Source organism: Aphelocoma coerulescens, chromosome 1A, assembly GCF_041296385.1.
Source record: "Aphelocoma coerulescens isolate FSJ_1873_10779 chromosome 1A, UR_Acoe_1.0, whole genome shotgun sequence".
Taxonomy (NCBI): Eukaryota; Metazoa; Chordata; class Aves; order Passeriformes; family Corvidae; genus Aphelocoma; species Aphelocoma coerulescens.
In genome coordinates, this window is record NC_091014.1 from 59,618,136 (window position 1) to 59,640,723 (window position 22,588).

The 22,588-nt window shown below is 36.7% G+C and overlaps 1 protein-coding gene across 3 annotated transcripts; it reads left to right on the top strand.

Moving 5' to 3' along the window:
- Positions 1-10: 10 nt before the first annotated feature.
- Positions 11-22,588, top strand: NUP37 (nucleoporin 37). 3 transcript variants are annotated; one of them, XM_069003011.1, is made up of 11 exons: positions 11-62; positions 1,573-1,799; positions 3,419-3,543; positions 4,533-4,605; positions 8,193-8,287; positions 16,985-17,075; positions 19,315-19,496; positions 20,323-20,394; positions 20,857-20,907; positions 21,334-21,427; positions 22,237-22,588. In XM_069003011.1, exons 2-11 carry the CDS (start codon positions 1,644-1,646, stop codon positions 22,348-22,350), a joined length of 1,053 nt encoding a protein of 350 aa, XP_068859112.1. In that variant the 5' UTR covers positions 11-62; positions 1,573-1,643; the 3' UTR covers positions 22,351-22,588. The 3 variants fall into 3 exon arrangements, with proteins under 3 accessions (XP_068859112.1, XP_068859114.1, XP_068859113.1); XM_069003012.1 differs by lacking the exon at positions 11-62 and adding an exon at positions 231-249; XM_069003013.1 differs by lacking the exon at positions 20,323-20,394.

Here is a 22,588-nt window from a genome sequence, read left to right on the forward strand (position 1 = left end):
TGCTGGGGAACGCCGGGGCCGGTGCGGGAGCCGGGGCCGGTGCGGGAGCCGGGGCCGCGGAGGTGCGTGTGAGGCGGGGCAGGGCCACCCCCAGGCCGGGGGAACTGCGGCAGCCTGGCTGGGGAGCAGTAGCTGGACCCTGAAGGGAAAAGGAGGAAGTAGGAGGAAAAATGATGCGCGTGGATGGGGGGAGGTAACGGGCGCCCACGCGGCTCGGTTGCCGTAACCGTGTTTACTAAAGAAATGAAGGTAATAGTGCTCTTGTATTGTCAAGCTGGTCTGGTGACCGATAATTCAGGCTGAGAAAGTTGAGGTTGTTCAGCGTGGTGAAGAGAAGTTTGCGTGGAGACCTCACAGCACCTTCCAGCATCTACAGGGAAGCCGGAGAGGGACTCTTTGTCAGGAACTGTAGTGATGGAACAAGGAGCAGCGGGTACAAACTGAACAACGGGAAAGTTGAGTTAGATGTGAGGAAGAAATTCTGTACGGTGAGGATGATTAGCCACTGGAACAGGTTGCCCAGGGAGATTGTGGATGCCCCAACTGTGGCAGTGTTCAAGGCCAGGTTGGATGGGTCATTGATAACCTGGTCTAGTGGGAGATGTTCCTGCCCGTGGTAGCGGAGTTGGGGACTAGAGGATCTTTAAAGTCCATTCCAACCCCTTAACATTCTAAGATTTTGTAATAGCTTGTGTTCATGGGAAGCCTTAGAGGAAGAAAACTATGGGTACAGTTAAAATTTGCATTTAGCTTTAGGAGCAAGGGTATGCAAGTTGTATGGCTAAAGTGCTTGTGGTAATATGGTGGTTTGTTGTATGACTTAATAAATAAACACACAACTATGGAGAGCGTCTCTGTGTTTGAGTGATGCCTGTGTCAAACCTGACTGGCTCCCAAGCAAAACATTCAGTCTTGGATGCTGAGACCTCCAGATCATTTACACACCAAAAGCTGTCAAAGGTCAGAGATTTCAAGCTGGTTGTCCACGTGGTGTATAGTTAAAGGTCTGATTTCCCAAAAAGACGTAAACTAATGTCAAATCTGTACTGGCACTGAAAGGAGTGATTCTGAAATCAATTGTGTATCTTGGCCTCTTGTGTTCTAGCACAGGAACCTGATTTTCTTGAAAACTGGTTGAATACATGACACTGTTTTCATTTACAGTTTTGCAACCCTGGTTAACTTGGTTTTTAGTTATACACGCAGTCTGTAAAGAGGTAGACAAGAGAATTTGAAGGCAGCGATGTATTGTTTTCTTGTCATTTGGTTGAAAATGTTAAAATGCTCTATGTGACTTCTCTGGCACGTGCAGTTACTTGGTTTTCTGTATTGGTGTTGGGTTGCCAAGGGTAGCACAAAATCTGCAGTTATTGTTGGAGTCTGTAGAGACAGTTTTGAATGTATGTTAGGTTAGTAAATATTTTGATTGATGAAACAAACATGCTACATCTGAAAATAATAAGCGTAAGTGCAGATTTTGTGTTCTTAAAATTTTCATTTGCTCTGCCACAAATACTCCACATTTTTTATTTATGCAAATGAGTAATTTTTTTTTTTTTAATTTTTGTGTAGGAATGTAGATTTTCGTCCTGGAGAAGACACTGCTTCTGTGATTTAGTTCACGTTGATTTAGTTCACTGAAAATGAAGCAAGATTCTACTAGAAACACTTCTTACACTGTGGATTGCGAGGATTATGTGCACGTGGTAAAATTCAATCCATTTGACAGTGGAGATTCGTGTTCCCTCATTGCTTATGGTGGCAACAATTACGTGGTTGTTGGGACCTGCAGATTTCAGGTTAGTCTGTGTTATTGTTGTTTTTGTTAAATGCCCTTGAAACTGACTTTGCCAGCACAGCTACTGCAGGAAGACTGGTCATTTTCCTGTTTCCTCCTCTCTTTGTGGTAAGCAAAGGAGAATTTTACATGTTTATTACACTAACAAGACTAGAATACTTGCTCTTCAGGAAAATATAAATATATATATATAAAATACACACTGATATGTCTGCGCTAATTTTATAGGTATTTCTTTTTAGGGATGAACTGTAGAAATATTTACCTTAACTTTTTTTTTTTTATCCCAGTTGTTTTTACTGGACCTCCCTCACAGACTGTTGGAAACACTAAAATTTCTTACCTTGAAATTATTTAGAATTACCATATTGTGAAAAATTTTTAATCATAAAATATTGAGTATTGTATATTTTTATACTGGATAAAATGTTTTTCATTAGATGGGGTTTTTTGCCTAGATGCTTGATAATCAGTTGGAGATGATTGCTTGGAATTTCTAAGCTTTTTTCCTTCATCTTGCCTCTTTATTATACAATAATTTTTGTAATTTTTCCATTATGAAAAATAGCATAGCTGATATTATTATTATTATTATTATTATTCCCCATGGTCTTACTGTTGGAAATTTTCTGAAGAGCACCTAGTGCTAACCACAAAAACATACTGACATTTGTGTTGCTCTCTATTTTGTTTCTGGTGTAGGCCTTGAAAGGAAGTAATTAAAATTTTGACAACCACTGGTACAAGGTGTTTTTTCTATAATTTTCATATCCTCCCTTCCCTTCCTCATGTGGAGTCAATGAGTATTTCAAAGTAGGAGAGGAAAATGTTATTCTTTCTTCCTGTTGAGAAGCATTGAAAAACTGTGGATAATGTCATGCATCCTCAGCTGGGTTCTGCTTGACCTCTACGTTATGCTGAGGGCATACAGAGGTTTTTTACCTTAAAGCAGAATTGTGACATAGAGAAAATTGTGTAGAAATATCCTTTGAGGTGCTCCATTGGATGTTCTGAAAACTTTTAAAAGCTTTTTAGAGGTCAACTTATTGATGGAGTCAGCAATCCCAACTCTTGTTTCATTTTTCCTTATCATGTGGCATTCTCACCAGTGGGAAGAAAAAGCAAGCCTGTAATTAGGGTTAGATGATAGAGGGCACCTTTGTATCTCCTGCTGTTTGAAGAGTGATGCTCTGAAAGCAGCAGCGTTTTTTCATGGTGTAAAAACAACTCAGAGAGAAGACAGCTTAAATTACATACTTGCTTTTGTTCCCATTGTTTCTTCTCACTGCAGTTATAAGTGGATAGGTGTTATGAGTGGATTTATCTGTGAAGATACTACTTCGACAGAGAATGAGCTCAGCATCTTTGTAGCTCAGTTCTGATTTTTGTGCTCTGCACTGGCCTCTGGCTTGAGACTGAAATAATTTAATGTATTTTTAAGTACTTAAATATTTCAAGTTAATACTTTCTTTATGTTCCAGGTTTTCATTTTTAAGGTGTTATGATCTAAAAAGATCCCAGTATGTATAATTTTGAAAGCCTTTTAATTTCATAGCAATCTGATTTGTTAGACGTCATCAAGGCATTGTTCTGAATCAGCTGACTGCAATATTTCTGTAGGAGGAGGATGCAGAAGTGGAAGGCATGCAATATAAGACACTAAGAACGTTTCACCATGGAATCAGAGTTGATGCCATAGCGTGGAGTCCTGAAACTAGACTTGATGCTATACCTCCCCAGATAAGGTACTTAACAATAAACAACTACAGTGAATCCTTGTCTCTTACCTGTTTTCCCTAAGTCCTTAATATTGGACAGTTCAAAGCTTACAAGTGAAATCTAACTCCTTAGAAATCACGAAGTCTCTGAACTCTTCAGTAATACATTTTTATTCTTATAGTATTTTTTTTGTTCATTTGCTTGTTTTTTTGTCCTACTTCTTGTGCTTCTTGACCTTCTTCCCAGTGAACAAGCAGTAAATAATATTTTTTTCATTATTTTTATGGACCTCAGACAGACATAGTTCTTTCCTTGTACATCTGTGAAGAAGGATTTCTTTTAAGAGCTTTGGTAAATGTGAGATGATTTGAATGGCCTCCTTTATAAAGCTATTTGTACTGGTTTGTATAATATGTGCTGTATTTCACAGTAGGTCAGATACTATTTGTGAGAGCCATTGAGGTGTAAATCTAGAAAATCTATAAAGATAGGTATTAAATGTGAACTTAAGAATTAAAATGTACTCAGTAGTTTGTATGATTCTTCAAAATTACTATACTTGCTTACTGCTCCATTCTGTACAGTCTTTTGGGTTAAAATATGTTGAATAGAAATTGGTTTATGAATTTTATATTTCAGTATTTTAAACCACTGATAATGAGGGTTGTTTTTTATGCTCTACCACTTAACTTCTTCCAAGGAAAGTTTCAGCGGCATTTATGAGCGATAGTTCAGGTAATTGGTAATTGATCCAGATTTAGCTTTGTAAAATGTCTTGCATTTCTTTCTGTGAATAAGTATTCTTGGCACTTGATGCACACTATTTTACAGATAAGCTCCAGTTATAACTCTGCTTGTTGCCAAAGCAGAAAAGTTAAGATAGATGCTTTTGGTTTTTTTCAAAATCTGATTTTTTCTTTGCATCTCACTTTGCATTTTTAAAATGAAGGAATACTGATAAAAAGTCAACTATTGTTGATTGACTGACGAGCCTTATTTTGTCTGTTGAGTGTAGGTTTTGTACTGCAGCCTCTGATAGGAAGTTAAGGCTGTTTACTTCTGACCTGCAGGACAAGAATGAATTTAAGGTAAGGGCAGATAATGTGATTTTTAAAAGATTATTTTGTTTTTAGCGAAGTCTAATCTTTAACTATCCTTGTGGTCCATTTGTGACAGATCCTAGATCCATCATCTCTAGGGATAATCACTGTATTGTAAATACCTTTCTGTGTTTCAAGAGGGAATAACTGTAATTATCACCTACATGATCTTCTGATTTCCTTCAAAATTCTTCCTGAAAAACAATGTCCCAGTCAAAGTACTACTATTAATTAGATGTTTTTGATACCCAGTTTGAAGTGGCTTTGGTGAGGTCTTAGCTAATGATAAGCAAAGCTAATAAATAAAAAAAACTGGGGGAGAGTCTTCCTTGGTTTTTATTGCTTTAGAATATGATAATGCCTGTTTTCATGAGAGGGGCTTATTGGGTATAAAGGAGAAAAAACCCAGACTTTTATTTTTGGTGTGTTAATTTGTATTAGTAAGACAATGAGATTTGTCATACAGAAATTAGATGAATTGTAGATGTCATTTATGTGGCCATACTGATAATAGAATGAGTAAAGGCATGGCATAAGAAGTAAAGATGGATGTTACTAAATGTCTTGAAAGAAAATGCTCTTTATCTTGCTTCATACATGCACATACTTTTAATTTCCTTCTTTCAGTGTTGGTCATCTTACATGAATTTGCCACTGAGCAGTGGGATAACTGACATAGTTACAGTCAGCTTGGTGGGATTTCTGACAAAATAGTTCTAAAAGTTCTTAATGCTCTTTGCTTGTGAGTTGATGTCTATCATTCCTTATTAAAGTTATCTATTTATGTAGTATCTGCCAGTTTTGTGAATTTCAGGCGACATGCTTTAATGTTAACCTGTGAATTAAATCTTTTAACTTAGCAGAATATAAAGTTTCTTCAACATTGTAGGTAATGGATGGATAATAAGTTGAAATAATGAAACAATGGGATGAATTTGATACTACAGACTCTATTGAGCTAAATTCTACATCTCAGTTCTAATTTTTTTTAACTTGATTTGCATTAATAAGGCCACAAGAAATAATGTGGGCAGCAAGAGTAGAGGATTGTTCCTCTGTACTTGGCACCTTGAATCCTCTGTTCAGTTTTGTGCCACTCAAGACAAGGGAGACATTGAGGTGCTGCAGCATGTCCAGAGAAGGCAGTGGAGCTGTGGAGGGTCTGGAGCAAAAGTCCTGTGAGGAGCAGCTGAGGGAGCTGGGGTTGTTCAGTGTGGAGAAAAGGAGGCTCAGGAGGGACCTTATGTCTCTCTACAACTGCCCTAAAGGAGGCTGTAGCCAGGTGGGGGTCAGTCTCCCAGCCAAGAAGTGATAGGACAAGAGGAAATGGCCTTGAGTTGTGCCAGAGGAGGTTCAGATTGGCTACCAGGGAAAAATTCTTCTGTTAAAGGGTGGTCTAGCATTGGAACAGGCTGCCCAGGGAAACAGTGTGATCACTGTGTTCAAAAACCTTATAGACGTAATGCTTAGGGATGGACCTGGCAGTGTTAAGTTAATGTTTGGACTCAATGATCTCAGAGGTCTTTTCCAACCTTAATGATTCTATGATTGCTCAGTGCATATGCAATACAAATGAGAAGTGTTGGCTTGAATTTAACAGTAAAGCTATTAGCTTTATTTATGCCAGCTCCACCACTGAAATAAGCTGTCCAAGAAATTTATTAAGGATGTACTCTGGCTGAGGAAAAAGTAAAAATATGTATTGTTACTGGGACAGGCTTGGTCTAATGTTAGAAATAATCAGAAAACAGCTAAAAAGATATATTTTTACTTATTAGTGAGGAACCCATTAATGAAAAGAAAGAATGTGGACTAGTGTGTTTATGTCAGTAAAAGTTGTCTTTGAGACTGTCTTCTGAGTTTTTTTGATAGAAAATATGGAAAATCCTTTCTCTGGGCAATCATCTTAATTTCTTATACCTGGATGTTCATTGTACTCTAGATTTCTTGTCAAGAAAAGTAACACCTAACTGATTTAAAGCACAGGCAAAATCCCAGATGTTCACAAATTCTGTGTGAGCTCTGCTGATCTGGCTTTCAGTAAAGTTTGATGGCTTTATTGTGGCTTCTTAATAACAGTTAACTGATACCTCACAAAACCCATTTCATAAACCTGAGGTTGAACTCAGGATGACCACGTGGAAAATTTTGATCCATTATACGGTGCACACTTGACACGTGGGATCTTCAGGAGAGGTACAGAACATGGAAACAAAGCTGAAGGAAGTATGTGACTATGTTCAGAACGTAATCTTCGAACATTTTGTCTTTTATAGTAAACAATTAGTACATGTTGCTTCTGGAGGGACAGATGGAGTAATCTTACTCTGTTTTCCCGGTGGAAAAACTGTCTTGATGTAATTATCAGCAAGGAACTTGAAGCACACTTGAGTTTTCCATTACTTTGTCGACACAACTAATCCAAAATTTATGGGTTGGATCAAGCCCAGAACAAAAAAACAAAAGGTAAAATATGACTGATGGATCTTCATGAAACCTTTTTCTTCTTTTGAGGTTTTCATTTGGAAATGAATTATGGCTTCCTTGTCCTGCTTCAAATTTTCCTTAATGAAAAGCATATTTCATCAGAACCGTAGAAGTAAAATGAGGCAGGATATTTGAATTCAGAATGCTGAAAATTGTCAAAAGACTTGGCATTCTATCTAAATAGTTTAGCATCATCTTAGGATCTATTAGTTGTAGTATAATCCATTAGGTTTTAATAAAATAACGACTTATTGGAAAAAAATAAGTTGGCTGCTGCAAATGTTTCTGTGTTGAATTGATGAGGCATTCATAAAACTTTTAGAGAGGGGGATTTAGTTCTTGTGTGTGCTTGAGATTTTTCTTTATCAGTTCTGCGTTTGTTCCTCAGAATAGCTACACTTAAAGGTGGTGTGTTTTTCTTTCAGAAAACTGTGGAACTTGTTTTCATTCGACCTTGTTTTCCTCTGCAATCTCTCAGTCTCATGCTGTTAACCAGAGGATATTTTTGTCTCATTTTTATGATACCTTGCTGAGCAAAACAAAAGCAGCTATGCCTTGAGATTTAATCAGTGGGACTGAATAGAAGAGATTGGAACAGTAACAGATACATACACATGAACATTTGCCTGACTTAAAATTTTGTGAGATTTCTGTCAAAAACACCATAGATATTTTTAATGAGAGAGTCAGAGATCAGAGTTCTTTAATATAGGTATATCATGCATACATTCATTTCCTGGTTATTCTCCTCTTTCTGTCTGAGATTTACTATCTTCTACCTTCAAAATTCACAGGTTGAAAAAATGATAAAAAGCTCTGGTCTGATTCACTTATCTCTGTCAAGCAAAAGCATCAAAGTGACCTCTGGGCTAACTACAAGGAATAGTGGGGAGGTCTTTCCACCTACAGTATGAATATACATATGAATTAGATATTTTAAAGAAATCCGGTTACCGATAAAAACTTTCTTTACCTTCTAAAAATGATAATTTTATTTTAACACACATCTTTCCATTAGCAGGTCTGTTAAGTACATTGGTGGAACAGTCAGCTCTAAGGTAAAAGTATTTCTCTTTTCTGGTTGGCAGACATTTGATGGCCACTCAGATTACATTAACGATTTGGTGTTTGCTCCGAACGAAGGTCAAGAAATTGCAAGTGTAAGTGATGATCACACCTGCAGGTATGCATTTTTGTTCAAAACACTATTAAAAAGCTAATACTGGATTTTTACTATGTGTGAATGCTTTATATGTCCACTTAAATAAATAAGCTTTATTTATTATTTATTTATTTTTAGTATGCCTTCATGGCCCTCTAACAGGACTAGTCCACTAACAAGACAAGAAATGGACTATTCTTGTTAACTTAAGTTGTGGACTGGCTTTTTGTTGTGATTTGTGAGTGGTCTTTTTTCAAAGCAGTATTTTGAAACACCTAGATTCAAAATTAAGAAAACTATTGTCTTGGATTTGCATACACTATTTTTCCTCCTTCTGGGATAGGAATACAGTGAGAATAGGAGAGAACAGACATGCATAGCCGGCACTGAATTATACAGACTCTCTGTATACTGTCATCAGGTAGGTCAAGTCTAAAACCAGGGTATGTATGTGAAGTTGTCCACTTACCCAAAGTTATTAGCCTTACCAGGAGATGGGATGACATAGCCTGAAGACAGCACCACACTAATACAGTTGTACTGGCAGCTCAAAATGCCATGATTACAGCTACTTCATACCCAGGTGTTTGGATATTTATAACTGGAAGTAGAGGGAAATATGCTTTAATGCTGTGCAGCATGCTGGGTAAATTTTTGATGCATGAGCTTGTCCTTGTCAAAAGGTCACCCCTCTTCCACTTCTAGTAGTGTGCATGAATCTATTGTGCTGCTCTTCTTACCCCTCCAGTGCAGTTGGAGAGACCAAGAGAGCAGCTGTGCAGGCTTTGCAGGTCATCGCAGTAGAGCAGCAAGAGAGTTGAGAAAGTGTCATCTTTGACTTTCTTTACTCTGATGAGTAGGCAGTTTTTCCATAGATGTCTAGTCCATATTTCCAACAAAATCATTATGAATGAATAGTAGAAATGTATGACTTACCTGTGTCTTGTTCTGATTTATTTCCTATCCTTGATTTCTTTATTAAATTTAAACTCATATTCGGCTTATTCAACAAAAAACGGTTTGACCGTGTGGCCTTCTCCTGTTTATTTTATGAAATGCTCAGCTTTCCTGGGATGAAAGAAAACTGTTTTAAAACCAGTTGTCTAATTGATACTAATTTAAAAGGAAATATAATTTATGTAATTAATATATACTAACACGATTTCAGCTTAGTAACTATGAAAGATATTTTATGCCATAAACCATGAAGTCTTTGGTTAAAAGCCATGGGAAATAAGTAGGATTTTTTTTGGCTACTTGAATTCTTATTTTTTCCATTCACGCATGTGGGGCATGAAGACTTTTTCTATTGAATTTAAAGGTTACACTTTCAAAACTAATGGAAAATGCATTCCTTGGGACTTACCAAAATCATTCTTTACTTACTCTGTAATTTGCTTCAGTAGTAATGTAAGAAGAGGAATAATTCTTATGTCTGTACTGAATTTTTTAGCCTAAAATTGTTCTCAGGATACAAAATCTGCTAATGCCTGTGGAACAAAGTTCTAGAACAATTAGTCCAAGTCTTGAGTTCCACTTTTAAGTCTTAAAGTTTTAAAACAACATTTGAGTATGTACTGACTATATACAAGCATGTTTAGGTCTTCCCTGGTTTTTACTCAATAGAAAGTTTAGGTTTAAGTTGATCAGAGACCTCTAAGGAAGTGAAATTTCCCGTTTTCATCCACTAAATAGTTTTGCCACAAGCTGCTGCAGCTGTGACATCTTGGAGTGGGGTTCAATCATTTTGGTTGGAGGACAGACAGTGTAAGTGGGATACTGGTTATATTCAATGTTCCTTCCTTTAAATTGCTGCTGTGTCACTCTGAAATTCTTGCTGTTTCTTGCACCTAGTCTTTATTGGCCTTGATCTCACAGCACAAACCTTTTTTACAGCTGTGAAGTAGAACTGAACTAAAAATGCTCTTGCATAAAATAGTTGCAGTGGTCATGTGTGGTAGGTGGTTGTGAAGGATGGTGTTTTCATCATGCCAGTGTCCTCCCTGACACAACTGGCTCAGGTGTAAAACTCCCCCCAGCCTGGGGAAGGTCCCATCCACACAGGACATTCACACACAGGCCTGAAGGTTTTCACCCCCACTGCTGGGCCATAACTGGCTCAACTACACTGCCGCAAGAGGCAGCTGTCATGGCATGGAAGGGGTCACAAACCATCACAGACACGCAGAGCACCCCCAGACTCATTTCTGGGGCCTTCCACCTCAGGACTGCAAGTGATCCACAGTGTTGCAAAAGATCCACAGTGTTGCAAAAGACAGGGTAAAACTTCCCCCCAGGGCAGGTGCCTGGGCATTCCCACATAAAACTGAACATGTATTAACCCATCAAACTGTGTTGGGTCTCTCCCATCCCTGATGGCTGGATACTGCAGCCATCACTTTGACCAATGGCATCAAAGTTGCAACAATCAAGTTTCATCACTGGATCCATGGGTGATGGTATCTTTCTACTATTACCCATTCTTTTTCTTTCTTTTCCTTATACATTTTCTTGTTATTTTTATCCTTTTATATTGCTATGTTACTATAGGTAATAATAACAACCAAAACAACTACATATCTCCTTTTCATTGCAACCAAATTGTTCTAAAATAAACCCATATATGTGTATTTATGAACACCAATCATTAATTATCCTTTCACTCTAAGCTACTGCAAGGGGTCTAGTGACAAGAACATGACTTACCCTTGCCTTCTGAGCTGGGTTGTAACAATGGCAGAGGAAATAGCTAAAATAGCTGATGTTAATAATGTCATAATATCATAAAAACATGCTTAATGAATAAGAAAAGATATGATAGCTTTAAGGAATATTTCATTTAATTCTTTGAAACAGCAAGGCATTGTACACTTCTTTGAACGTTTGCATTAAGTGTAGGAACGTGTGCATCCCACTTTGTTAATGAGATCCATGTGTTTGCAACAGTCTGTGCACCACTCTTCAAAAAAAAATTACTGCTGGCTTTTTCATTATGATTTGGAAACGCAGTCTAGGAGTCTGCACAGATTCACATGTACGAATCATTTTGTTCTGATACTTAATGAAGCCAAAAAATTGTGGGAAATGTTTGGAAAACACCATGAGTTCAACTGACACCCTCCGCTGTTGGTGGTTATAGGCACTATCTGACATTTCTGGAATTACTTAATGCAAAATGCCATCCTGTCAAAACCCACTAATCTCATATCCGTGCTAAAAATGAACCTCTTGATTGTTAAAAGGTTAATTCAATCTTACTGATAATTACCTCATACTCCCTCCTTGTGTGGAACTGAAAGGTTACTGACAGTGTCAGGCCCTTAATAATACCAGCACGGCAATTTCTTCTGGTCATTGACTACTGGAAGGGCTTGTATTTTAAAAAGCTGAAAAAGACTCATCCATCCCTTTCTCTCCCTCAGTCTCTCTTTTAACTATTTCTTAAACTACATCCTCTTCCTTTCTTTTTGAGTGCGAAAGAATGTACAGTTGAATTATCTTCCACATCATCTGTGAATATACTTGCCCTTTGGTTTCTTTCTGAGTTCTGTTCATTTCCTTAGGCCATGGCTCACATCACTTCATAGAGAACTTTGTGAATTTATCAGTCACTGTGAATTTCAGCCTTCTCTATTGCACGTAGGATAAATGCCAGTCCATGAGAAGGTTGATTTTGCTCTCTAAACAGGGATTAGGGGGAAAGGTTTGATGTCACTGAAAGCTAAATTAACTAGAGTCTTAGAATGTATTGTAGTGTTTCATCTGGTTTTAGGGGGGGGGGTTATCTGTAATGTGGTTTTTTACATGGTACTCTCATGCCCTAGTTATTTTGTGTAGGTTTTTCCCTAGACAGTAAGAAGGAAAGCTACTGGTAACTCTTGTTTATTTTTTTTGCTCTTATTTCCTTTAATGTATTGCCAGCACACGTTGTGTTTGAATCTTACCTTGTTTATTCAATAAATATTTCAGTTTTTGGCTATACTGAAAAGTTGTCATTATCACTTATTTCTGCCTCCAAAACCATATTCCATTTGCATCCTCCCATTCCTAGTCCAGTCAGGTATGGATTTCTGTCAAAATTTTTATAAAAGTTCTCTTATTCCATGTTGTTCTTCTTCATCTGTTTGTATGATTGGATTTTCCAGTGTTCCTTCATATAAGAAATGTCATACCAAAATACTTGTTCCTTCTGAGGTGTGCTGGTTACATTTTATCAAGCTAATTGTGCATTATAATTTATGAAAATAAAGAAGCCTTGAACTTTTTTCAGAGTCCAGTCGTTGAATTTGCACACTTTTTGTATGCATCCCTGTATGTCCCCCAGATGTCGTCTTACACGATTCTGTTACATTGTACAGCCATGGTGCAAGTATTAACCAACTGGTGTTGCACAGTGCAAGAATTAACTGGTCTCCTGGTCAGCTTAAAAAAAAAAAACAAAACAACCGAACTTTCTGGATCAAATGTTTGGAACATTATTTCAGTCTGGTCTTAATAAACTTTTAGTTAGGAAGTCTTCAAAATATGAGGATGATGTAGTAATTTCCTTTGTGACACATTATGGCTTATGTTAAGAGTCACACAGCCCTAGAATGTAGTCTATCCTATAAATTGGTTTTAAATAGAAATCATTGCATTAGATTTGTTTAGAAGTTACTTTATATTTTAGAAAGCCATTGATAGTTGAGTTTCCCAGTAACAGTCATACCACAGAAGCATTTAGTTTTACATCTACATTGGGAACAATAAGCTGATAGCTTTTAACAGCCATTTTTTCTGTGGTTGAAAGGACAGAATTGAAGCTTCACATTTTTTCAAAAATGATGCGTGGTCTCTGGTTTTGCATTAGATAACTTTAAAGGTATTTCAGTAGTGGTAGTAGAAGTGTGTATTTCTTGGACTTAGTCCTGAGTGTGCATGGCCTGAAATGTATACTAGTGAAGAACAGTCCGTGGAGATACTGCACTGCCTCTCCTGCCTCCACCAACACTGCAGGGTATAATTGCAGCATACAGTTAGCAGTGAGAAATAGATCAATGCTTGCATATCCAAGTAGATATTACAAGAATCTAGAGATTACATGTTTTTTAATGCCAAGATCTGAAATACTCTAATTGCTAATTGTTTAGGAACAGTGACATTTCCTTTGATCACCAAAAGAAAATGGTGAACATGGGTGAGCTTTCTGAAGGAATATTTGTACATTTCCTCTGTGAAAAGACTTCATAAAAACTTCAATTCTTTGTCAGTAAAATAAAATTAACTACTAGAAATTATCATGAATATTACACCTTTCTCTACTTCTGACCAGACAGAGGAATTTCTATAGTTTACTTTTGCTTTTCATGTCCTGCCTAGTACCCTCCAGATCTTTGATAGCCACATCCATGTGGAGCTGGCAGAAGACCTTAGAGAAAGTTCTCTGTTCCATAGTATTTACTAATCTCTGCACATTCTCGTTCCTTTTCTGAGATCTCCTCATTCCTGGTGCTCGGTGAGGAACAGCTTCACTCTACCTTTGTGTGATCTCAGTGACAGGAATCTTCCCTTTTCCATAGTCCTCTAGGCTTTTCAAGAGTGATAGGATTTTCTTCACACAGGGAATATGTCTGATGCAGATATAAAGAAATATATTAAAGTTAGATATTAAAAAAAAACCAACAAAACCATGTTGGACATGAGTAATCTTTGAATAATGGATCAAATATAGATGATCAGGCTTTGTGGTTGGGAATCAGATGTCAAGGTTTATTCTAGCCCCTACCCACTCACTAAAATTGTTTGAAATCTTTTGTTGGAAGAATTCCCATTTTTACTTCCATCTTCTGGGGATTTGAGAAATGCCTGAAGATTGCAATCTGGTTTAGTTCTTTTACTATTGCAAATGATGATTTTTATCCAGTTAGCATTTGATTCTGCTAGTTAGAATTATTCATAATTCAGAAACTTAGAACATAAAATAAGGATCATCTCCATTGCAACAAGACAAGTTTTCAGAGTTCTAATGAGGTACTTTGCCAGCTGTAATAAAAGTCCACTGTGTGAAGAAATTACTGTACATATGCATCCATATTCATGCATATGAGATATAATATAGCTGCTACAATGGAATTTGAATGCCTTCAAGCTATGACATAACTGCAGTTTTCATTTGTTTGTTAGTTACAGGATTTGAGTGACAAGAGAAATGTACTAGTATCTCAAGAATTTTCTTTAACAGTATTTGCAACTATCTGTATTTGAGTTGGTTTAAGTTTTCTGAGTACTGCAGTAAATAATTTCTCAGTCCTTAGTTACTTAAAAAATAATTGTTTTACTGAGCAGATTTCATGTTATTTTTGAAACTATACATTGATCAAACTTGGGTGCTTATTTCAACTGTGTTTATTCAAACTTTTCTGCAATAAATTTTTTGTGTAGTTTTTTTTTAAAATGTCAGAAAAGAATACCACAAGCTCAGTGACAAGTCTATGCCACGATGGTTTGTGGGAAGAGAAGGAGAAGTAAGAGAGTGACACAGTGCAGGGTTACAAAAGATAAGAATGTTTGGAGAAAAACAGACAGTATTTTACTTTGGTATAAAATCACGGGAGTTTTAGTAAAGCTTCAAGAGCTTTGAATGGGAGACAAAATCCTCAGTCTTTTTGGATAGATTTATGTGATAGGAATGTGGACAAAATGGGGAGGCAGCATCTGTAGCTGATTTGGTTATGATTACTGAGTAATTTAGTAATTGAAAATCAGTTTGGCTAAATTTTTGGGGTTTGCACATTTTTTACTTGTGTTTTTCACAAAGAAACATTGAAAAGAGTTAATTGAACACATATGTAATTGTATAGACATGATGTGTTCAGACAAGGATCTATGTTGATATGTATTTCTTGGTTTGGTTTTGGGGGGTTTGGGGTTTTTCCCTCCCAAAACTAAGTTATACCATATTTGGTATCAATAAAGAAAATGTAAGAGGGGGTTTTATCCCTTCCCTCCCCATACTGTTTGTTGCTAACAGTCCTGCCATTCTTACAAAGTAAAAAGTACAAATTTGGTAACTTTATAAATAACAAAGTTAGGGAGGTAAAAAGCATAAATTTCTGTCTCAACACCTAATAACATCACTCATTTCAGGGAAGGAAACATAATGGCATATTCCTTTTGCCAAAATGATTCACTGTCTTCTGTTGTATCATAATTTTCTCCCTGCACAGTAAATACACATGGGAAGTGTTGATTTGACTTGGACAAATCTACAAGGCAAAATTTTTGGCAGTAGAAGAAAGTATTGTATGTTTCTAAATTACCTAATCAAGTAGATATTTCATTTTTTAAACACTTGTCAGGTTTTTGTTTTGACTTTTTTTAGTAAGGACACTGATTCTTCAAGATTAGAGACCCTGTGTTTTCTACGGGGAGAACAAATATTTGATCTGTTGTGGTTTGGCATAAGAAAACAACATTGTTCATTAAACATATTTACTTTATTCCCATATATTTTGTCTAGACTTATGATGTATTAGTTAAGAGTTTTTTTTAATCTCTTAAATATAAGGCTCTAAGCACCCTGGTGAGATATAAACTGAAAAAGTCTGGAGGAAGTCAGCAAAAATCCTCTAGAATAAACAATAATAGTACGTAGCCACTCATCTAGCTCAAAAGACTGGGCAGAACACTGCTTTAAAAATTGGCTGTTTCTCAGGTTTTGCATGTCAGCAAGGAAGGATATATGTGTATGTTTCAGTATCCAAATGCATATAAATAGTATGTGGTTCAGACTGATGTTCACAACTGTGATGTCTTTGTCCTACAACTGAGATACTGATTTTGTAGGAAAAGAGGGAGTTGAGCAGTGGCTGTGAGGTAAAATAGGCTCAGTTTTGGGTTTGTTGCATTTTAGAAACAAAGTAGCTCCATGGCTCATTGACACTCATATTGAACACATCCAAAGAAAACTCACCCATTGCCTAACCTAGTTTTGGTGTTTCAGCATACACTTTCCTGTCAATCCATATTGACCAAATAGTGTTGACTTTTAAAATTTTTTATAGCTGCCAGATATGTACTGTAGGTGTTTCTAAAGGAAAAGGTTCAACTGGCACATGTGATTTATCTAATGCTCTCCAAGACCCCTTGTTGGCTAGTGTTACCTCTGCCATGGATCCTTCTGTTTGCCTTAGCTTCATTTCTGGTTTCTTATATTTCCATTACTCAATCTTGTCTTACTAGGAAAAACTGGAAACTAGTATATTGGGCAGTCAAAATACTTTAATAAAGGGTCTTACCCTTTACATGGCAATATAGATGATTTAAGTTGTTTGGTACCTCACTTTAGGTTCCTTGTATCAACTGGACCAACACTGACCTTCCTGATTTGTACTGCCTCACTGTTATTTATGGTACAGTACAAAGACTGTAGTGTTGACTCATGAAAAAGTGGGAAGATCTCATTGAGATTTCATGTCTAGGTAACTAAAATGTCAAATTATTTGAACAATTAGTTAAACAGAATCAAATTAGTTAAACAGAGCCTAGCTCATCAGTGTTAAAATACATTATCTGTAGCACTGGCCACTTTCACTGACCTTCAAATGATACAGCATGAACACTATTTAATTTGGTCACTTAGTTTGTGAACGTATTGTGGCACTTGAAGTTAATGTATTTGCAGTCAAATGGCAATAGTTTAGTACTTTACTTTTTTTTCTTTCTTTCTTTTCTCTCTAGGGTCTGGGATTTGGAAGGAAATGAGAAGGCCCATTTTGTTTTACGTTCTCCTGGAATGAGTGTTTGCTGGCATCCTGAGGAGGCTTTTAAGGTTGTGGTTTTCAGCTTTTCTCCCTCACCACCTTTAAAATAACAGGAGGGGGGACACACCTAAAGTATGAATTTTTGATGCTGTAGTAACATTGAAGTTTGAGGAGCTGATTTACACTGTAACTGAATATTGGTTGGATCTGCTAATATGGAGTGACTGTAAATGAATTCTCATTATCATTCTTGTCATTTTACTGTCAGTCCCTTACTCCTCCCATCAGAAATATTCCTTCTTGATTATGTACATCAGTTGTTGATAACTGTTCTGCTGATTGCATAATTAACTTACAGTTACCAGAGAAGAGCTCAAGTTTTTCTCAGTCATGTTAACATGGTTCACCAATAACACAGACTCTTTATAGAACATGCCAAGCTTTGAAAAGTATCTGTTTGAAGTTAACAAGGGATTTTTTTTGTTGTTGTTCTTGCTTGAAGTGTATGAAATATGTTCTGAAAAATCAAATCAATAGACTGTGATTTTATGCTTATCTCTTTATTGTACTGGAGAGGATTAATCAGCTGGTATGTAGCCAAATATCCAGCTTTATTAATGGTCTAGTCCCTGCAGTCTTGGATTTATTATTCCTGTTGTGCCTATCAATAACTGCCTTAAGCAGCTACAAATGGTTGTTCGGGTTACCACAAAAACACATACCAGAGAAAAGCAGTCAAATAAGATATCAAAATATTTACATAGCAGTAGGGAAGGAGGCTCTCTAATCTCATCACACTTTCCACCAATATCAATATCCATCCTTACAAAGAAAGGAAGCTGTTCACTAGGAAAACTGTTGATTCAGGTGGCATCAGAATTGAATGGGTTAGCTGCTGTTTGCTACTGGGCAACTTTGTTAGCACAAAAAAAATTAATGGATTTTCCCAAAAATATTGCAATAATCCACCAGTCTTACATATTATTAGCATGTCTTTTCTTAGACCATTATCAAAGGCACAGGGTTTTTTTGGTTTTTTTTAAAGAAAAGCCCATTCCAAAAGCTCATAAAACTTGATAGATTTAGTTCTTCCTGAAAAGCTTATTGCAGGTCAAAATGCTTACTGCACCATGACCTTTAGTTTTCAGAAAAGCATGTTTTGGTGACAGTTCTGTTTTCCCAAACAAACTTGGGTGATTGAAGCACTGGTTTTTTTATCCTTCTCTGTCTTTCTTAATTATTGTTCATGACTATATGAAAACCATTTCTTCTCATGAAGACAAATCTCATTTCATCATCTGATCATTGGAACGGGTTGCCCAAAGAAGTTGTGAATGATCACTCCTTGAAGGATTCAAGACCAGGTTGGATGGAGCCCTGAGTAATCTGGCCTAGTGGAAGGTGTCACTGCCCATGGCAGGGGATTGGAACTAGATGATTTTTAAGTTCCCTTCCAACCCAATCCTTCTATGATTTTATAATTTAATCAGGAAACTCTTTCTATGATATTTAAAAAACAACTGCTTGAGTGTGTTACTGTAAAGGAAAAAAGTTTAGATAAAATCTAAATCATAAATTTAGATAAAATTTATGGGAATAAAGTAAATATATTTAATGAAAAATGTTGGTTTTTTTAGATAAAATCCATGTTACAGAATGAAGTAAGAGATGTTACATAAAATCAGTAAGAATGAATCCAGATTCCACAGCCACAGTAATTAATACTTTGCTTAGAATGATAGAACCACTTAGGTTGGAAAAGAGCTCTAGGATCCTTGAGTCCAACCTTTGATCAAACACCATCATATCAACTATACCATAGCACTAAGTGCCAGTCATTTTTTGAACACCTCCAGGTGACTCCACCACTTCCCTGGGCAGCCCATTCCAGTGCTTGACAACCCTTTCTTTTTTACAGCACTTTGTCGGTCAGTTCTTTGTACTCAAAACAGAAACTGTTAAATGTTAAAACAATAACTTTTTTGCTTTATAAAAGCACAGTGCCTTGGTGGTTATGAACTGCTGTTTCTAACCACCGAAATTATACACATAGATATCTACAGATATAGAGGGATAAAATAATGTAATCATTGGGTATAACAGTGTAACAGTAGTATAGATTAAATTGGTTTTTATTTATTGGTGAAAGAGCATCCAGGAGAATCTTTTCTGGTATGAAGTGAAAAACTGTATTCATTTAGTATTATTAATATTTGATTGAATGAATTCTAGCTTTTCTATAGAGTAGAAAAGATTTAAGTTCCATTACATGCTAAGTTACCACATTTTATAAATTTCTTTCAACAGCTGATGGTGGCGGAGAAGAATGGAACAATACGATTCTATGACCTGATTACACAGCAGGCCATTCTCTCCCTGGAGTGTGAACAAACACCACTGATGTCAGCAGACTGGTGTTTAAAAAATACTCTTAAAATTGGAGCAGTTGCTGGAAGTGATTGGCTGATCTGGGATATCACTCGCTCCAGGTCATTTTATACCCATGACATAGGTTTCTTTATTCTCTTCCTAATCAGTACATGAGGAGATGGAGGTACTTGGCTAATACAGCATGGCAGTCACAGAATCACAGGATGGGTCAGGCTGGAAGGGACCACATTGTGTCAGCTGGTCCGACCTCCCTGCTCAAGAAGGGTCATCCTAGAGCACAAGGCACAGGATTGCATCCAGGCGGTTCTGGAATACCTCCAGTGAGGGAGACTCCACACTCTCTCGCTGGGCAACCTGTTCCAGTGTGTGGTCACTGCTCAGTAAAGAAGTTCTTCCTCATGTTCAGGTGGAACTTCCTGTGCATCAGTTTGTGCCCATTGCCTCTCGTCCTATTGCTTGGCAGCATGGAGGAGAGCCTGGCTCCATCCCCTTGACACCCCCCCCTTCAGATACTGAGAAACATTGGTGAGGTCCCCTCAGTCATCTCTTCTCAAGGCTGAACTTCCTCAGCCTGTCCTTGTAAGAGATGCTCTAGTCCCTTACTCATCTGTGTAGGCCTAATGCACTATATATTGTATAAACTGTTCAGTAAATAAATGAACAATTATCAGGAATTTTTTAGCCTAAAATTGTTCTCAGGATACAAAATCTGCTAGTGCCTGTGGAACAAAGTTCTAGAACAATTAGTCCAAGTCTTGAGTTCCACTTTTAAGTCTTAAAGTTTTAAAACAACATTTGAGTATGTACTGACTATATACAAGCATGTTTAGGTCTTCCCTGGTTTTTACTCAATAGAAAGTTTAGGTTTAAGTTGATCAGAGACCTCTAAGGAAATGAAATTTCCCATTTTCATCCACTAAATAGTTTTGCCACAAGCTGCTGCAGCTGTGACATCTTGGAGTGGGGTTCAGTCATTTTGGTTGGAGGACAGACAGTGTAAGTGGGATACTGGTTATATTCAATGTTCTTACCTTTAAATTGCTGCTGTGTCACTCTGAAATTCTTGCTGTTTCTTGCACATAGTCTTTATTGGCCTTGATACTGATACAAACCATTCCCTGGTATTCTTTGTTTCATCTTTATCAATATTTTCTGTTAAAAATAACATCATCTGTCTTTTTGTCCATTTGAGATAGCATCTCGCTACTGTTTACCTCTCACTGTATGCGTTTGTTAAAATTTCATTCCAAGTCATAAATAGATAACTATTGATCCATAATAAACTGGACAACCACTTCAGTTTTCCTACTCCAAATTGAGATTAAAGCTGCAGGAATGCTGTGATTTTCCCTCAGGTGCTTCACAGAGAGTAGACAATGTGTCCCCTTCACTGTACTTTTGGTACTTAAGAGCTTAGTTGTTTGCAGAACAGTTTTTTACCCTGAATGTCTGTTTTAGTTATCCACAGGATAAGAGACCTGTCCATGTTGATCGAGCCAGATTATTCAGGTATAAGTGTTGTCTCTATTTTGTGGGTTTTATCTATTTAAATCTATGTCTGTGCAGGCAGTTGTGAGTTTAGTAACCTGGTTGTGTCTCACTTAAGTTATTTTTAGGGGGACTTGGTCTATAAACTGTGAAATTTGTGAATGACCCACATTTATGTGTAGCATTTGTGTGAGTTTTTTTGTTGTTGTTGTTTGTTTGTTGGTTTTTTTTTGTTTTACAACAATGTGCATATGGGGCTGTGGGTGGGGAATCATTTACAAGCCAGTTCACTAAATGTATTTCTCTGCTGTTAGTAGAATATGTGACATCTTCACATAGTTAGTGACAAGGGAGGGAACTCCACTTTGTGTGCACTTCTGCTGGTATGACAGGGGTATTTGGAAAGTACATTCATTTTACTCATAGGTGGATTCATTCTATTCATAGGTGGTCCCGAGTGAATGAAAATCTGTTTGCAACCACTGGATATCCAGGAAAGACAACTACTCAATTGCTGGTTCATCATTTAGGACATCCCCAGGTAAATTTTTAACTGGAGTTGCATCTGTTTTCTGGAGATCAGACTCATGTTACTTAAAAGCTACAATAAAAAACTAGCCCAAACCATCCAGAACTGCTGCTGGGTGTACCTATTTTATTTTATTTTATTTTGTGTTGTGGCATTCATGCTAAGGAAAAAAAAATTGCAGCACACTTAACCTGCTCTTTTAAAAGCTGTTTGACCTATATGTTTTAGTTTGCTTTGCCATATCGGTTCTGAGGGGAAGAAAAATACCTTTAACCTGATATTTAATAAATCTGGCAGTATTTCTAGTTCCAAGGAGGCTAAAAACAGCTAGTTGTATATTTTTCTGGTTTTAACTAATTGTATTTTAAATCATTAATGAAAATGCGAAGCATAGGAAATATTTTGGTTTTGCTGGAGTCAGTATGTATTTGTAATGCTTACAGTAAAAATATTACATCCAAACATATTAGTTGTGAGTACATTGAAATAATAGAAATAATTTCATTTAAAAAGGTTTCTAAGTTTAAGATCATGCCTTTATAATAATAATGTTTATACTAATGTAAATAGTTGAAACTATTTGTTATTGTGGAATATTTTGCTGTGTGTTACTTAAATGTAGTAAGTAGCTACCAGAACTATGTTGCAGAGAATCAGATTTTTCAGTTGAATTTCGGTTGTATTTTACCTGTATTTGTTTAGGAGTATTTAATCTGTGGTGTTTATTTGTCTATGCAAGTTGGTATCTGCAGTATAGAAATCGTTTATAAGGGCAGTTGTATTGATCTCTCTCTCTCTCTCACTCTCTTTGTGTTTTGAAGCCCATTCTTACTGGAACTGCAGCTGTAGGATCTGGTTTGACATGGCACAGAACTCTTCCATTATGTGCAGTCGGAGGAGATCATAAAATTTTCTTTTGGGTAACTGAAATGTAAAATAAGCATTTGCCTTCAATATGAAACTTGACAGCGTAATGCCTTTTTTCTAGTAAAATGAAGAAATCTACTCTTTGTAGTGGTTTTCTCTTGGACAACAGAAGAAAGAAGCAAGCAAGATATAAATCATTGGTGTTTGATTTTTAGCTTGCAAGTACAAGAGCTTTTGTAAAATTGGTTATCATACATCTGATACTTGGTTATTTCTATTAAAATAAAATGTACTTTTTAAATATGA